Genomic DNA, 18269 nt, shown 5'->3' on the forward strand with positions numbered 1-18269 from the left:
ATGTGAGTTTCAGCTTCGGTGTTTAGGTCCAATTATTATGGAATACATTTCACCAGCATTTAAAATACTGGACGAGACTTCACACTACATTACCCACAATGCAGCGCACACACTAGCATAACAACGGGCACCAGCTCCATGGCAATGGTGGCCCGAGCCCGGTGCATCTTTACATGACCAGTGAAGAGAGAGACGTTGCAGACGCAGCATCAGCGAGACGTCAGATGATGATCCTTATCATTATCTGTGGGAATTTTACACATCGTCTCCCAAAGAGTCCGACGGTAAAAATCTAACCTTTCTGTGCAAATTATGTCCACCTGCGCTGAATAAACTAGTCCTAGCGTCGGCCTCGTCAACTTCAAATTAGAAACGTCATGTGAAGTTAAAGCATCCGTCCAGTGTGAGAAAATATCTGCAAGTCCTTGACAATCAAACAAAATCATCAGGAAAGAGCAAGAAGACCCAACAGCCCCAAACCACCCCAGTCACTGCTGCTCCTTCAGGGGGAGGATTTACCTGCAACAGGTAGAAACACTGATAATGGACTACATTGTTGGAGATTTACTCCGAGTAAAGTTGAAAAGCCACTAGAACAATACATGATTGTATACAGTGAACAGTTTTAGGATAGGGGGGCGTTTCATTCGTACTTCTCACCTAAAAATATTGAAATGAACTGAATTTGAACTAGTTCAAAGTGAAAATGGTGAACTATGAACGCAAACTATTCATTTTTAAACTATGTGAACTGAACTTTGAACTAGTTCATGAGAAGTCTGAACCTGCACAAGACTGGCTAAGACACTGAGAAAGTGTGGATCATCGGGAGGAGGCAATGTCACCTGCAAGGGTTTCAAACTGCAACCCAGAGGGAGGGACGCTGCAGGGACGCTGCAGGGACGAGCCTCCTAAATCACTCCTCACATATGGGATCGGCCCTGAGCTCAGAGAACGAACCGGGGCAAAGACCGCAGCAGGTCACGAGACAGGAAACAGTGAACGCATTAAATCTCCGGGAACTCCCATCGTGCCTCAGCGGCTGGGAAAGGTCTTCTTTCAACAACCCCGAAGGCCCGAGTGAAGCAGCGGCCTCTCCGAGCCGCCGGCATCACGTGTCCCATTCAGACGTCTCTCTAGCTTTTATGGCCCAAACAATCATTTCCTGTGCTTCTGCAGCCACTTCCATGAGGGCTGTGGAAGTGATGTGGAAGTGATAAAACGTCTCACTACGCTCAGCAAAGCTTAGCCACAAAGCTGCTGGTGGCCCGGGTGGCCAGAGAGGTCACATGGTGCGGAGACGGCGTGTTACCTGCACAGGCGGTCTGGATGTGATCCTGGATCCATTCTGACTGTAGGTGAAGACGGAGAAGTCTGCAGGCAGCAGCAGCCTGGAGACAACAGCACAACCGTGTATTTATATAGCGTCTATTACAACAGAAGTTGTATCTAGGATCTTTCCAGAGACCAGAACATAAACCCCCCCCCAAAAAATTATTACATAAACAATGGCAGATTAAAAACTCCCCTAGTGGGAGAAAAACCTTAAGCCAAACAGTGGTAAGTAAAAACAACAGCAGGACTGTTTCAACAACAGCAAAATCGTGTCAACAACAGCAGGACTACGGTGGCTGACAAAGGCCAAACGCACTGCAACGGCTTAATGAGTCTCAGTTAAGGAAAACGGCTTCAAGTACAGAAACGATTCAAATTCACAAACTCAAAACGAGGTACAAAAAGAGGAACGTGGTGCAAATGAAAAAACAAACACAAATGCAGCATCATCAAATGCGCTGCAAATAGAGAAACGATGCAAAGCCCAAAGATGTTTTCTTGTTTTATATTGTTTTGTGCTTTGCATCGTTTCTCTATTTGCAGCGCGTTTGATGATGCTGCATTTGTCTTTGTTTTTTGCAGCACGTTTTTTCATTTGCACCACATGGAGCTGTGGACACCCCCGAGGACACCTACGTAGACAACCCCGTGGTCCCCCCGTAGATTACCCCAAAGACACCTCCCGAGCACACCACCGTAGACACCCCCGAGGATAACCCTGTAGACCAGTGGTCCCCAACCTTTTCTGAACCGCGGACCGATTTAATGTCTGACAATATTTTTAACGTTATTTAAAGCCAGGCTTTTATTTAATTTGTGATATTTAGTGCTTTTATTTTGAAGGCGTCTCGCCGAGACCTCGTCAACATCCGGCGCTTTCAACGGTAAAAGTTTAACGGCAGTAGAAAGTGTGTCTGCAAGACTAAACGAGTGTCAGGAATGCTAAAGTGGAGCCTAACTGACACAAAAAGCACCTGCTGATGAGGATTTGTGCAAATTTTATGCCGTATTTATGTCCAGCTTAAGTTTGGTTGCTCATGTATCGTGTTAACGGTAGCTTTATTGCCGACCGAGCGAGCAGCTTCGTCGGTCTGTATTTAAGTTAAATGAAAGTTATATGAATGTAGTAAGACTAACTCTATTTTATTTTATTCGTTTATAGCTCTTACGGTGTGTTTGCAGTGTATTTACATCCAAGGAATAAAAACATTGTAAACCATCAGTTTGAGAGTCATCCATCATCAGTCGGGGCTACAGAAATTATTTTTTCCTTCTGTGCGGCCCGGTACCAAATAACCCACGGCCCGGTACCGGGCCGCGGCCCAGAGATAGGAGAACACTGCTGTAGACAACCCCATGGACACTCCTGTTGACCTCCCCGAGGACAACTCCCTAGACACCCTCATAGACACGTCTGTGGACACCCCCATGGACACCCCTGTGGACACCCCTGTGGATGGTTGTGGTCAGACTGCGTTCACACCCTCAACCTGAAGTGAACCCCGAGGTGCTCCAACAGCGTATGTGAACGCGTCTCCATGAGAGCAGATACTGAGCAGTAAGTACTAGACAATCTGAGGATCTCCATTCTTCATTCAGTCGTACCAATAGCAGTCAGTTCTCCATCAAAGACAGAGGTTCCTCACTCTGGAATTCTCATATACTTATTGCTAAATCTTCACTGCCTATTAGTAGTTTTAAACAGAGATTGAAGACCAGCCTTATGGATCAAGCGTATAGAAGTGCTTCCACTTAATGTGGACTCACTTCTGCACGTGCACACGCACACGCACGCGCACACGCACACGCACACACACACACACACACACACACACACACACACACACACACACACACACACACACACACACACACACACACACACACACACACACACACACACGTGCATGCTCACACGCAAGCACACACACTCATCCAACCGAGAAATTGTTTGGAAATATCCATCTTATTTGAACGCTGTTTTTGTACTTGCTGATTTTATAATGTAATGTATTATCCTGGTGAGAACTTTGAATAAGCCCATTTAGGGCTTCCTTTCTCACCTGCACATATTTTCATGTTTTTATATTCATTCTAACTTTTGTACCGTTTTTATGTTGTGCAAATAAACAAATCAAATCAAATCAAAATCAAATAAGTAAGCGTACAGTAGGCGGCGGATTCACAGAACTTACTGGTTTCTCTGCAGATGGAGGACGTGATCCTTCCCCGCCAAGCTGAGGATGTAAGACACCTGCAGACACAAGGTTACAGTCAGCTTCATTCAGCAGCATCCACCGACATTTCCACGCATCTCTGGGGGCCGAGCTCCATTAACGGTGGTCAGAGACACAAAGGTTGCTATGACAACGCCGTGAAGAGGCAACTCGTGACCAGCTGTGTAAACAGCCCGCAGTGTGAGACCTGCACTAGAACATCCCACTCAAACAGCTGCAGATCTGATGCAGCAGTTGGAGGACAGGTGGGCGTAGAGGTGTTACAGTAGGGGCATCTCTGAGGAGTCTTCTTGGACGGAGACACAGCTCTTTGGTTCCACTTTTATGGGACCACAGAGACCGTCTAGTGTCCTGCATGCTTTTGGACTCCTGTGTTAGGGGGCTGTGCTGGGCGCCACACCCACACCTTCACACCGCCCAAAGTTGGAGTTATTGCGAATGGCCATCAACCCAATGCAAACTTGTTATTCCAGCTGTTATCTACAGACGTTAGGCCAATGTACAAGGTAATTCTGCTGCATCCTGCTGAAGAACATCTGGAGGGAACCCCTCTACTACTTCTAGCTGGGTTTCCTCCAGCAGAGGATGTAGGGGCCTTTTTATCGCCGTCGGTTGTCTCAATTACCAGGAACGCCCCTGCAATGAGAATTTCTGGGACCTTCAGTTGGAGCAAAACAAGTCCTTGTCGTGGGTTTGGTACTTCAGTGTGGGCTACAACTGATGGGTGGGGGGTGATGCTGACTCAGTGCCGACTGTAGTCAAGGGGTGTCATTGTTCAGTACGGTGGCCGACAAGGGCCAAACGCACTGCAACGGCCTAATGCGTCTCAGTTAAGGAAAATGGCTTCAAGTACAGAAACGATTCAAATTCACAAACTCAAAACGAGGTACAAAAAGAGGAACGTGGTGCAAATGAAAAAACGTGCTGCAAAAAACAAAGACAAATGCAGCATCATCAAACGCTGCAAATAGAGAAACGATGCAAAGCACAAAATGATATAAAACAAGAAACCATCTTCAAAAGGAAAACGCTTCATAACCGGTCACTACAACCGGAAGTGCTCCAAACCTGCAGGGGGCGCTGCTGACTGAACCACAGTGTTTACATCCATGGTTTAAACATACAGCGGGAACGGTAATGTGATTTTTATCTGACTATATTTATATACAATGTTTATATCACTGTACAACGCTACATTGTATCGTCTGGTGTAAAATATAATAAAGAAACGTCTCGTAATGTGCAGCGTTGTACGAATTTGAATCGTTTCTGTACTTGAAGCCGTTTTCCTTAACTGAGACGCATTAGGCCGTTGCAGTGCGTTTGGCCCTTGTCGGCCACCGTAGTTCAGCCCTCTAAACCTTTTTTTCCCTTGTTCACTGGCATCTCTTGCTTTTGATTCATTAGCAGTTGGCAAACAGGAAAAGTGGCTCATTACCACCACCATGTGGTATGGGGGGGTAGTTCGACAAGTCAGTGGATCCTAGCGGGTCCATCACGGTAACAGACGTGATAGAGGTCAGCGTCTATTCCTCCTGTGACTTACTGATGTAATGAACTGGTAAACTTTGGTAAACTATTCCAACTGTAAAGAATTCTTAATTCTCTTGGAATGACAGAGACTGGTTGCACTGTGACGACCAAAGGCAAAGCAAGTTTATTTGTATAACACAATTCAACACAAGGTAATTCAAAGTGCTTTACATCAACATTAAAAGCGGCAAGACACAATTAAACAGTAAATAACAAATACAATGATAAGAAAAAAGGTAAAATAATAAAAAGCACAAGTTGTTAAAAAGTAAGGGCAGTAGATACAGCAGGTACATCTCATTCTTACAATGGCAGGAATTAAGTTTCTTTACGGTCAAAACGCACAAAGACCGGGTCAAATACAGTATTACAAAAGTAATGTGTAACAATTCGATCCACTGATCAGTCCTGCTGAGGAAAGAGACGCGCTGACGTGAGACGAGAGCAAGGACTGAACTTTGTTGCAGTGACTCTTTCTGTTCAAGTTTCCAGCAGGACACTTCCATGCTGCAGTGACATCATGCAGTTCGGTCTCTGCAGGGACTCCGGCATCAGCCCAACCACAGATCCTCTTCACCAGCTGGTGGAACAGGACGCCAGGCCAGAGTGGTGAGGGGGGGGGGCGTCCTCCGAGTCTGCATCGGAGAATCCTCCAGCAGGAAAATGCTGCCGTTTCCTGATCACTGCTGACCTCTGATCCACATTAAACGCTGCCCTTCATCTCCTCGGAGCCTCCTCCCATCCGGGACTCCCACCCTCTCACTTCTGAAACAACTATCTTCAAAAGGCTCATCAGACATATCTCTGCACAAGACTAGTTTCAGCAGAACGGAGGTTACTGATTGCCCCTGATTGACCTCGGTGAGGGGGCATGGCGCTGAAAGACCAGAACATCACCGTTACGTCAATCACAGTATGTCCAATGGTGCTTTTCCACTAGTACCTACTCAGCTCTACTCATCTCATCTCAGCTGGACTCAACTCGGCCTGGTTTCTTTTCCACAACAATTCAGCACCCAGATCAGAAGTAGGAGGTTGGAGAAGCTGCTGTGACGTATTTGATTGTGTGATCTAGACGAAGAAGACAACAACACTAAAGATGTAGAACCTGGAGGAGATGATAGATGTGCTGCTGGGTCTGTGGCTTGTGTTTGATATCAAGTTAAAAAATGAGCGCGGCTCTCCTGGATACAGCCGTGTGGGATCCTTCCACCTGTCCACGGCCCTCCTCCTGCTCCACACCGAACCGCGAACCACCCTGGTCTGAAGTGGTGGTTCGCGGCCGCAAGAAGCACTCAGGCGGGGCCGCCTCTCCTCCTCCGCCGCTGAGCCTCTCCAACCGCTACACGGCTTTGTCGCCGGATGAAAATCCGGTCCATCCGGCTGATGTCCCGCAACCTGCGGTTTCAGCTCTACACCCGACGACAGCGCCGGCCGACACCACAGCCCCTCCACCGTCAGCTGGCGACACCCAGGAGCCCCAGCGATGCTCAACCTCATCCCGGCCGACGACCTCCTCCTCTGCCCGGCGGGAAATCCTGAGGGAGGCGGTGCTCCGGCGCTCCGGGGGCCCTCCTCGTCCTCGTCCGGAGCCGGCAGGAAATCCCCGTTCCTCGTCTGATGCCGCGGCCACAGCCTCACCACCTCACCCGTCTACCCGGGCACCCAGCGGGGACCCTGCATCCTCCAACCGTGAGTCCCCACAACCTTCTTCTCCTCGCCCCCTCTTCTCCCCAACCGCACTGATCGTGGGAGACTCAATATCCCGGAACATTAGGTTCTTCAACGCAGCCACGCATTGCTTCCCTGGAGCCACAGTCCCGGTGATTCTAGGGAAACTCCCCGCTCTGCTACAGTCTGCTCCATCCACCATTGCTCGCGTCATTGTCCATGTGGGATCCAATGATTGCTCCAAACCGCGCTCTGAGCTTTTAAAAAATGATTTTAATGAGCTGTTCACCTTCCTTAAAAACTGTGGGAAGTCCATTTTTATCAGCGGCCCGCTTCCAACGCTGTCCCGCGGAGCAATGCGCTTCAGCAGGCTGCTCTATCTGAACTCTTGGCTTCAGAACACCTGCAGGGCTCTTAACATTGGTTTTATCGACAATTTTAATCTTTTCTGGAATCGTCCCTCCTTTTACAGACCCGACGGACTTCACCCAAATAGGCTGGGGGGCCGCGTGCTGGCTGCAAACATTCAGCACGCGGTTCTGTCGGCTCCACGGGAGTGACTATTTTCTGGCCACACCCACACTCCCAGCTCTGGCCCGGAGTCTTCCTCTTCACCTGTGGAGCCAGCCGCTCACAGCACTGCCCCCCTCTCCAGCTTCCCCCACAGGTCACAGTCATCATTGCCACCCCCACCAGATAATTCTTCCATAAAACCAGCTACATCTGGCGCCACCCACACACCAGATCCTCAACCAATTCATCCCCTGGTCACCACCCGTTTTCCCCGTCAGATCCACAGACCCACTGGTTTTAACAGAGACAATCTTGTTTTTATCAACCCGGTACGTTGTGGTCGTGAGCGCACGTCCAACACAGACATTAACTTGGCTGTGTTGAACGTGCGCTCTCTTTTAAACAAAACCTTTATTCTAAATGATCTTATTGTGCATCATAAACTTGATGGTATTCTTTTAACAGAGACATGGCTTGGCACGGACGCTGCATTTTCCCTCATCCAGGCTTCTCCACCAAATTTTAATTTTTTATTTACTACACGGGGTGTTAGAAAGGGAGGCGGCACAGCTTCAATTTTTAAAAACATATTAGCTACAAAGGAGGTCCCTTTTAACAACTACTCCTCATTTGAACACCTTGCCTTTGTTTTTAGCAGTCCTCCTATTCTTTGTTTAACTGTTTATAGACCACCCCATCACTCCACTGTTTTTATCAGTGAATTTTCAGAGCTTTTATCAATCATACATACCACTTACAACAGAATTTTAATAACTGGTGATTTTAATCTACACATTGACAATACCTCCGACCCACTGTCGAGAGAATTTTTAAACCTTTTAAACTGCATGGATTTTACCCAACATGTCACACAGCCGACTCACAACAGAGGACACACCCTGGACCTAGTCATAACCTATGGCCTGTCCACCGGTGTGTCCTCTGTTGTCGATCTGGCTGTGTCTGACCATTACTGCGTGTTTTTTAACATCACCAGTCTTAATCATCAGGAAGCCTCGATGAGAACGGTGAGGAAACGCTACCTAACTCCTGAAGTGGCTGCAAATTTTATTGAGATTTTACAGAGCACTCCTGCTGATGTTTTACCTGCATCATGTGATTTTATTGTTGATAATTTTAACAGGAAACTAGAATCCACTCTGAACTCAGTTGCTCCACTTTTAACAAAAACCATAAAAACTAAGCCTACACCCCCATGGAGAACTGAGGAAGTCAAAAAATCAAAAAGAAAATGCAGGAGTGCTGAGAGAAGGTGGAGAAAAAGCAAACTTACAATACATTATCAGATATTTCGTGATCAACTCAAATCCTACAATAAAACCGTCAAACAAGCAAGAATTGCCCATTTCTCAAAACTCATTACAGACAATAAAAACAATTCTAAATTTCTTTTCTCCACCTTCGATCTTTTAACAAATGTACATTTTAAGAATTCCTCACAACCACCAACAGACAATCTTTGTGAGGATTTTGCAGACCACTTCAGAAGTAAAATTGACAACATTAGGTCCAGTCTTTTACCACATCAAAATGTCATTTTTAACACATCTGGACAGTTGCTTTTACCCGAGGAAACACTGGAGAGTTTTGCCCTGGTTGATGCGAGGACACTTGGTCGAGTTTTCTCCCAGGTAAACCCAACAACCTGCCTTTTAGATCCCATTCCCACATCACTTTTAAAGACATTTTATGAATTCTTTGAGGAACATATTTTAAATATAGTAAATTACTCTCTTCAGACGGGTGTCTTCCCTGCCGCCTTTAAAATGGCGGTGGTGAAGCCCCTTCTGAAGAAGAGTAATTTAGATCACAGCATTTTTAATAACTACAGACCTGTATCCAACTTACCCTTTTTAAGTAAGATTTTAGAAAAGCTGGTTTTTAACCAAGTAAATTATTTTTTAATAAGAAACAATATTTCAGAGAAATTTCAGTCTGGCTTTAGGATGAACCACAGCACCGAGACAGCCCTTTTAAAGATTTTAAATGACATCAGGTGCAATTTAGATAACCGCAAACTGACAGTCTTGGTTCTACTGGATCTTAGTGCCGCCTTCGATACAGTAGACCATCACATTTTATTAAACAGACTGAAGCACCTGGTGGGCCTCTCTGGTACTGTTTTTAACTGGTTCCGCTCCTATCTCACAGATCGATCTTTCTTTGTAAGTTTGGATACATGTTCCTCCAGAATGCATGAAATTAAGTGTGGGGTCCCCCAAGGGTCAATTTTAGGTCCGCTTCTTTTTAACCTTTACATGCTTCCCTTGGGGGACGTCATCAGGAGACACGGCATCAGCTTCCACAGTTACGCTGACGACACACAGCTGTACATCGCCGTGTCTCCTGATGACACAGGGCCACTTGATGCCCTTTTTAACTGTATTTTAGATATTAAGTCATGGATGGCAGATAATTTCCTACAGCTCAACCAGGACAAAACAGAGGTTTTAGTTATTGGTCCTGAAGGCCGGAGAGAGAAACTTTTACCAAAACTACAAGATTTTAAACCTTCGCAACGTGTAAAGAACCTGGGTGTTATTTTTGACTCTGAGCTCACTTTTATTCCACACATAAAGAATATCACGAAAATAGGTTTTTACCATCTTAAGAACATAGCCAGAGTCCGCCCGTTTCTCTCTCAGGCCAGCACGGAGGTGCTGATGCTTTTATCTCTAGTCGTTTAGATTATTGTAATGCCCTGCTCTCTGGTCTTCCTAAAAAGAGTATTAAGAACTTACAGCTATTACAGAACTCAGCCGCTCGCGTGCTGACGAGGACCAGAGGGCGGGAGCACATTACACCTGTTTTAAAATCGCTGCATTGGCTCCCCGTCCGTTTCAGGATTGATTTTAAGGTTCTTTTACTGGTTTTTAAGTGTCTTAACGGTCTTGGGCCATCTTATTTATCTGATCTGCTTTTACTGTATCAACCCTCACGGACCCTGAGGTCCTCTGGTACCGGCCTTTTAACCATTCCCCGAACCGCGACCAAAACCCACGGTGAGGCTGCATTCAGCCATTATGGCCCCTCTTTATGGAACAGCCTGCCAGAGAACCTCAGGGCCGCAGAGAATGTTGATATTTTTAAAAGGAGGCTCAAGACACACCTTTTTAGTTTGGCTTTTATCTGATCTCATTTACCTATTGTTTTTAGCTATGTATTGTGTGTACTTCTTTAGCTCTTTTATCATCTCTAAAACTTTAATCCATTTTAGTGACTTTTTACTTTATGTTATTTATTATTCATCTTAAGTTTTATATATATTTCTCTAAAATTTTACACTTTTAGGCATTTTTTACTTTCTTTTAATCTTTTAGTTTTTAGCTCCAGTGTTTCCTCAGGGGGGTCGTTCACACTGGGAGGTGTGCCTGCTCCGCCCATGGGGGTGTCGTCATGGGGATCCCTCAGGCCTGGGTAGCTGGGGGGGGGCTCCACCTTCTGTGTGGGGTCTGCCCCGGTCTGTCCGGGTTGGGGGGGTCTCTGTGGGGATGCTTCTGGTGGTCGTGGTCGGTGATGCCTCTCGGTGTGGACGGCCACCCATAGGTAGTGTTTTCCTCACCTGGATCGTTAGTGCTAAGCCATGTCACCAGTCCACTTATTGTGTGTGTGTGTGTGTGGGTGTGGGCGTGTGAGTGTGTGCACATGTGTATGAGTGTGAGTGAGTGTGTGTGTACGCGTGGGGGGTGGGGTCGTATGGAATGTTTTAAATTGTGTTTTTTATTGTTATTTTATTCTGCATGTAAAGCACCATGTGTTGCATTTTATATTGTATGATTTGGCGCTATACAAATAAATAAAGTTTAAGTTTAAGTTTGAGAGTGAGAGAAGCTTCAAGCAGCTACGCTTTTTATTTTTGTTTGTTTGTCTCTGTGCTGCTGAAAAGTCAGCTGGAGCCGTGAGCAGCTATGAAGAGACAGAGCTCCTGGTAGATCTGGTCGTTCCTTATCGCCGTTTAATTCTTTTTTAATTCTCTCCTCATCACCAGGTTTATGAACATTTGCACCTCAGAGTTGGATCAGAAACAGACTTTTTGCGCTGACGGAGCGATTCAGGAGATCCTTCGTCCCCACAGCAATAAGACTGTTTAACTCCTCCTGAACTCAGTCACACACTCACCTCTGCAACAACTGGACTATATTTTATTTTGCACTTTATATGCTATTTTTTTTTAACCTTTTATTTCATGTTTATTTTAATATGAATGTGCTTTTATTGTCTGAGTGGAAGTGTGGTTGTTTTTTATGTTTTGATGAGCTGCTGGACAGTTGAATTTCCCTTTGGGGATGAATAAAGTTCTATCTATCTATCTATCTATCTATCTATCTATCTATCTATTGCCTGTTGAATAAAATGAACCAGAATCTGTCAGAGTCTCTTTCTCTGATTTCCTCCTCCTGACTCAGACGTCTGACTCCAACCCCCCGACCAATCGGTGGCCTGTAGTGTGATGATGTCAGATACAGCCGACTCAGCCACTTAGAACCTCGGCAGAATAGTTACAGAAAAGTATCTACTCGGTACGTTAGACCCCTAGTGGAAAAGTGCGAGTGGAGTCGGGCTGAGTAGGTTCTAGTGGAAAAGCGCCACAAGAAGGCCTGCTTCAAGTGATAACACGTGTGATTCTTCAGGGCCGCTGGTCCCCATCCCACATCCCTGCTGCACACTTGGAAGACTGTGCTTGTCTTGGTAGAGGAAGAAAAAAAAAGAAGGAAGCAACATCAAAACAATAAAATGATAAAGACCAGATGTCCACCAGAGAAGTCGTCACCAACCAGTGAATGACACTCATCCTTGAGGAGAGAGGCACAAGCAGAACCAGAGAAACATACTGTTCTCGTCACTCTTTGTCCATGTGATCAGTCATGTGACTAACATGACACGCAAGAGCATCAAATATGTCTTAAGAACAAAGATCTGAACGTCTGAAGAATGTCAGGTTCAAACAACCTAGAACAGCCAAAACATAGTACAAAGGAGAGAAAGACAAGAGGTTACTTTGTACTTGCAAGGAGAACGGACAGAGATGCTACGTTCAGTTATATCTCCTACCGCTCTGAAGCCACTCCGCTACAACTGTTCACGTTTACATAACTCCTTAACTTCAACTTGATATATGTTTCTCCTCCTTAACCTTGAAACAGCACGGTGTATCTTCAACCGGGGGAGCAGTCCTTGTTCTTCACAGATAGCTCTTTGATGACTTCATCTGCAGTCACGCTATCTGACTTCTCCTATCTGACTTCTATCTGTCTATCTATCTGACTTCTCCTATCTGCATAACAAACTCTGCAGATTTGAGTTGTACATACACACCAAACAAGCTTAGTTTATATGTAAAGGCAGTACTTGAGTTGTAAAAAGAAATAAAATCAGGGGGGATGGTGGATTTTATCATATGGGGACAGATAATTTGTGCTGATTACAAATAATATAATATATTACAAATAATAGCAGTGACCAAAACACCTGCAGAAATACTGTAGGAATGACATAGCAGCAGTTAAATGCAGCCTTCTGTAAGCTTTAAATATCCACTGGGCTTACATCAAATACATCAAAACACAACAATAAAAAACACTTTTTTCTTTGGAGGCGGAGCCAACATATCTGGAGGAAAGTTCCAGAACTCCAAGGTCACCTGAGCGCCCGGCTCACCTGGCAGCGTTCCTGTGTGCGGGCTGCAGCTATCAGCAGGTGTGTAGCTAACAGCTGCTGTGTGTGGGTGTGTAGCTGCTCGTCCGTCCTCTAACGCAGTGAGACGTCCGTCCATCCGTCAGTCCTGTCCGTTCCAGGCCCGACCCGCTGTTTTCTGGTTCTGATAATCAGCCTGTTGTCGGTTTGTTTTGAGGGCGGAAACAGTTCGGACTTTAAGAACCAGAACACAGGGTTGCCTCTGTGGTGGCGTCAACATCCCTGCGTGTTACCACGGAGACAGAAGGCTGGGGGGCATAAGTCCGTCTGTGTTTTATTCCAAGTGTCCGAGTCCAGCCGTCGGGCACGGACGGGTCTTCCATCGGATCAATGAGGCCACAGGCAGCTGAGACGTTGGACTGACCAACCACGCCAAATCTGGCGCTGCCAGAGACGTGCAGATGCAGGAAACGCATTTCCATGACACTTTTCAGATAAGCACAAGCAGTCTTAAAAAAAAAGCATCTTGTGAAAACGTAAAAATTGGTCTTTGCGATATTTGGCAGTTTTTTTAGAATTAGAGGTGTTACCATGACAGGTTTTTCTGTGCAATATTTAGATTTTGCGCAAATCTCTAATGGAAACGCAGCTCGTGTAAGCCGTGTTTTCCTGCGGGACGTTGCGTCTAATGGCGCTTTTCCACGAGTCCCTACTCAGCCCGACTCGACTTTGCGCTTTCCCACTAGGGGTCTAACGTGCCGAGTAGATACTTTTCTGTATCTATTCTGCCGAGGTTCTAATGGCGCTTTCGCATTAGTACCGCCTTAGTACCGCTCGCCTCGTCACGGCTCTTCCCGTTTGTCCCCGTGTGTTTTCGCACTGCCAGATGAGAAGTGGGCGGGTTGGGGTGAAGCTGCTGTGACGTACTCGATTGCGCAACCGCTTTGTTCATGTCGGCGCTGATCAGAAATCAGCTGGAGCCGCGAGCGGCTGAGAGTAAAACAGCCCGTCTACATCCCTTTTTTAATTCTCTCGTCAGCCACCAGGTTTATGAACATCTGCACCTCAGAGTTGGATCACCAAACAGACGTTTGCGCTTTATAATAAAATCGCCGCGAGCCGCGGGTCGCTCTGACTCCCGCTTCCTGATTCAAACGTCTGCCGGCCCCGCCCCCCGACCAATCAGAGGCAAGGAGGGTGATGACGGCCCCGCCCCCCCGACCAATCAGTGGCGAGGAGGGTGGTGACGTCAGAAATAGTCCCTGCTCAGCCCCGTATAGAACCTCGCTGAAATGGTTACAGAAAAAAGTATCGACTTGGTGCGGCTCTACCCGTCTCAGCCCTAGTGCGAAAGCGCAAAACGGGTAGAACCGAGCTGAGGTGGTACTAATGCAAAAGCGCCATAAGCGGTCGGCTGTATCTGACATCATCACACTACAGGCCACTGATTGGTCGGGGGGTTGGAGTCAGACGTCTGAGTCAGGAGGAGGAAATCAGAGAAAGAGAGACTCTAACGGCTTTTTGTTCATTTTACTCGACCAGCAACGGCAGCGCTTTGGTGATCCAACTCTGAGGTGCAGATGTTCATAAACCTGGTGGCTGAGGAGAAAAATTAAAAAGGGATCTAGACGGGTGATAAGGAACGACAAGATCCACCAGGTGCTCTGTCACTTCATAGCTACTCACGGCTCCAGCTGACTTTCAGCAGCGCCGAGACAAACAAACAAAAAAAAAAAACAGCGTTGCTGCTTGAAGCTTCTTTCACTCTCATTTTTTTACTTGATATGGAACACAAGCCACAGATCCAGCAGCTCATCTATCATCTCCTCCAGGTTCTACATCTTTAGTGTTGTTGTCTTCTTAGTTTAGATACACAATCAAATACGTCACAGCAGCTTCACTCCAACCTCCTACTTCTGCTCCAGGTGCTGAATTGTAGTGGAAAAGAAACCAGGCTGAGATGAGTAGAGCTGAGTAGGTACTAGTGGAAAAGTGCCATAAATCGGTTCTGGGCATTGCTCCCTCTACCAACCCCAGGAGTTCCTGCATTGAGCTCAAGTCTCCTTCTTAACCTGAGGAGTGAGCAGGCCGCTTCTTTTCACCAGGGTGGGGCTTCTCCGGCCGGACGTAGCGCGTGGAAGGATCACATTATTCCGGCAGACACATCCAGCATTTACCTGGGAACCAGGACCTCCCAGTTTGAGTTCATGGTCTCAGTCAGGAAATGCTGGACTTTCAACATTATGGGCTCTAGTTCACCGATCCAAGCAGGACAATATTGTCAACACTGAACCAGTGTTTTGTGAAGATGACAGGGACAATCCAAAACTTCACCAGTCCATCGTTTAATGTCAGGAGCGAGTGACTCCCCATGATCAACTACTGCAGACCAGTCTGGTTCCCAGAACAACTAACGCTAAGCCAACAACAGCACTCTCTATTACCTCAAATTAATGTATACCCCTGAAGCGGGACACTGCCGGCTGCTACGTGTTCTTGTCAAACATAAATGCTTGTCAGACATAAACAGTTCACTGGAACTGCAGAGCATAAAGTTTGTAAGAAAAAAGACACCAACTGGGAGAATCAAAAAAGAAAAAGGTCAAAGTCATGGTTGACTGGTGACTGAACGTGTTGCAGCATGCACACACCGTCGCTGGAATCACAAGCATTTGGCAGCAACATCTGCTACATTGGCTTACGGCAGGGGTCTTCAACTAGATTAGGCAGGGGGCCACATCTGCAAAAAGACTGTATGGAGAGGGCAGCACTGGAAAATTTGAGGGTTTTCAAAATGTATTTTGCACTCAAAAGATGAAGATTTATGTATATATAATACATTTGTGCTCAGGAATGAGCAGGAGAATATCTGTCTAGTTTACATAATAATTATGTATTAATTGTCTCCAGATTTAGTCATTGTGAATGTTAAATATAATATTCAGATAAAGAAATATTATTTTAAATGCAAGTTCATTTTGAAACCATGCATTGTGCAAAACTTAATGAAGTTGATATTGACCTACTTTTAATAAAACACGCCATAATGACAAAGCACCGCTTTCCACCAAGATTTCCTTATTTGAATATTATATTAAGCATTGCGCACAAGTATTTCAGTCCATAGTAGCCAGTTTGATTTTATAAATAAGCAACCAAAATATTAACCATAAGCCCCTTTATTTATGACACATCTGTGCATTATATCAGCAAAACAAAACAATCACATGAAATTATAGGAGGTTTAGAAGTTCATCTGAAATGCAGTGTCCTCATTTAGAGATTCAAATGAAAAAAATGTCCGACCAATCCTAGAAGCCTAATGATGTAAACAAGTCCTCTATAAACGGAGGTTAATAACAAATAATGTGACAAACATTATCACTGTGAAACACTGGCAAAAAATCTGAAGTAGTAAAAAACATCTCCAACAGAGATTAACAAGTACAAACACTGTCCAATGAATCATTAACCAACTGGAAAGGCTACCAAGCATCTGAAACTTTTATTCATTAACAAAATGCGATATGTAAACCATGTTAGTTTCGCTTGCCGGCCGGAAGTGACGTCCGATCGATCGGGACAACACTACTTTCCCCCCTTTTTTGAAATATGACCAGGGGCCACATAAAATCTCCTGGCGGGCCGCAAGTGGCCCGCGGGCCGGCAGTTGAATATCCCTAGCTTACGGGAATTCTTGTTTTTCTACAACTGGGACTTTTCTGATATAATCCCCAACCTCGTGGGGACTGGTGAGTGACCCTTGTGGGGACCGGTGACCCTCGTGGGGACCGGTGACCCTCGTGGGGACCGGTGACCCTCGTGGTGACACTTGTGGGGACCGATGACCCTCGTGGGGACCGGTGACCCTCGTGGTGACACTTGTGGGGACCGATGACCCTCGTGGGGACCGGTGACCCTTGTGGGGACTTGTGGGGACCGGTGACACTTGTGGGGACCGGTGACCCTCGTGGGGACCGGTGACCCTTGTGGGGACCGGTGACCCTTGTGGGGACTTGTGGGGACCGGTGACACTTGTGGGGACCGGTGACCCTCGTGGGGACCGGTGACCCTCGTGGGGACCGGTGACCCTTGTGGGGACCGGTGAGTGACCCTTGTGGGGACCGGTGACCCTTGTGGGGACTTGTGGGGACCGGTGACACTCGTGGGGACCGGTGACCCTCGTGGGGACCGGTGACCCTCGTGGGGACCGGTGACCCTCGTGGGGACCGGTGATCCTTGTGGGGGCCGGTGACACTTGTGGGGACCGGTGACCCTTGTGGGGACTTGTGGGGACCGGTGACCCTTGTGGGGACCGGTGAGTGATCCTTGTGGGGACCGGTGAGTGACCCTTGTGGGGACCGTTACCCTTGTGGGGACCGGTGACCCTCGTGGGGACCGGTGACCCTTGTGGGGACCAGTGACCCTTGTGGGGACCGGTGACCCTTGTGGGGACCAAAGCCGGGTCCTGAAGAGGCAGAGTGCCGTTACTGGGGCCCTGGTTAGAGCTAAGGTGTGAACTAGAGGGCTGCATTGGGATTGGGTTCCGCCGGGTCATGCGAGATCCAACGCAAATCTGGCGGGAGCGGGCGGCTAAAAGAAACACTGAGGGAAATAAAGAGTTCACTGGAACAGCAGAGCATAAAGTTTGTAAGAAAAAAACACCAACTTGGAGAATCAAAAAAGAAAAAGGTCAAAGTCATGGTTGACTGGTGACTGAACGTGTTGCAGCATGCACACACCGTCGCTGGAATCACAAGCATTTGGCAGCAACATCTGCTACATTGGCTTACGGCAGGGGTCTTCAACTAGATTAGGCAGGGGGCCACATCTGCAAAAAGACTGTATGGAGAGGGCAGCACTGGAAAATTTGGGGGTTTTCAAAATGTATTTTGCACTCAAAGACGAAGATTTATGTATATATAATACATTTTTGCTCAGGAATGAGCAGAAGAATATATCTGTCTAGTTTACATAATAATTATGTATTTATTGTCTCCAGATTTAGTCATTGTGAGTGTTAAATATAATTTTCAGATAAAGAAATATTATTTTAAATGCAAGTTCATTTTGAAACCACGCATTGTGCAAACTTAATGAAGTTGATATTGACTTACTTTTAATAAAACACGCCATAATGACAAAGCACCACTTTCCACCAGACGAGGGATTGGAACCTCAGTCAGTCAGCAACATTCTCTTCCTCCACAGCAGCAGGAGCGGGAATAAGAAAACAGTCCCGCGCAGGGCTCTAGTGTGAACTGAAATTAAGTTTGGTGTGTGGTTTGTGTTAACAGTAAAAAAGAAAGTAAAACGTCTGGGTGC

General features: G+C 46.4%; 1 protein-coding gene across 4 annotated transcripts in view; it reads right to left on the reverse strand.

The window, feature by feature from the left end:
* Nucleotides 1–18269, reverse strand: part of adam9 (ADAM metallopeptidase domain 9) — a 62121-nt gene that overhangs the window by 32134 nt on the left and 11718 nt on the right. For all 4 annotated transcript variants that reach the window (XM_061729648.1, XM_061729645.1, XM_061729647.1 and 1 more), the window contains 2 exons: nucleotides 3531–3589; nucleotides 1313–1391 (listed from right to left, as the gene is read on the reverse strand). In XM_061729648.1, coding sequence (XP_061585632.1) covers nucleotides 1313–1391; nucleotides 3531–3589 — 138 coding nt within the window. The remainder of the gene's footprint in view (nucleotides 1–1312; nucleotides 1392–3530; nucleotides 3590–18269) is intronic.

This window comes from Cololabis saira, chromosome 9 (assembly GCF_033807715.1).
Source record: "Cololabis saira isolate AMF1-May2022 chromosome 9, fColSai1.1, whole genome shotgun sequence".
NCBI lineage: Eukaryota > Metazoa > Chordata > Actinopteri > Beloniformes > Belonidae > Cololabis > Cololabis saira.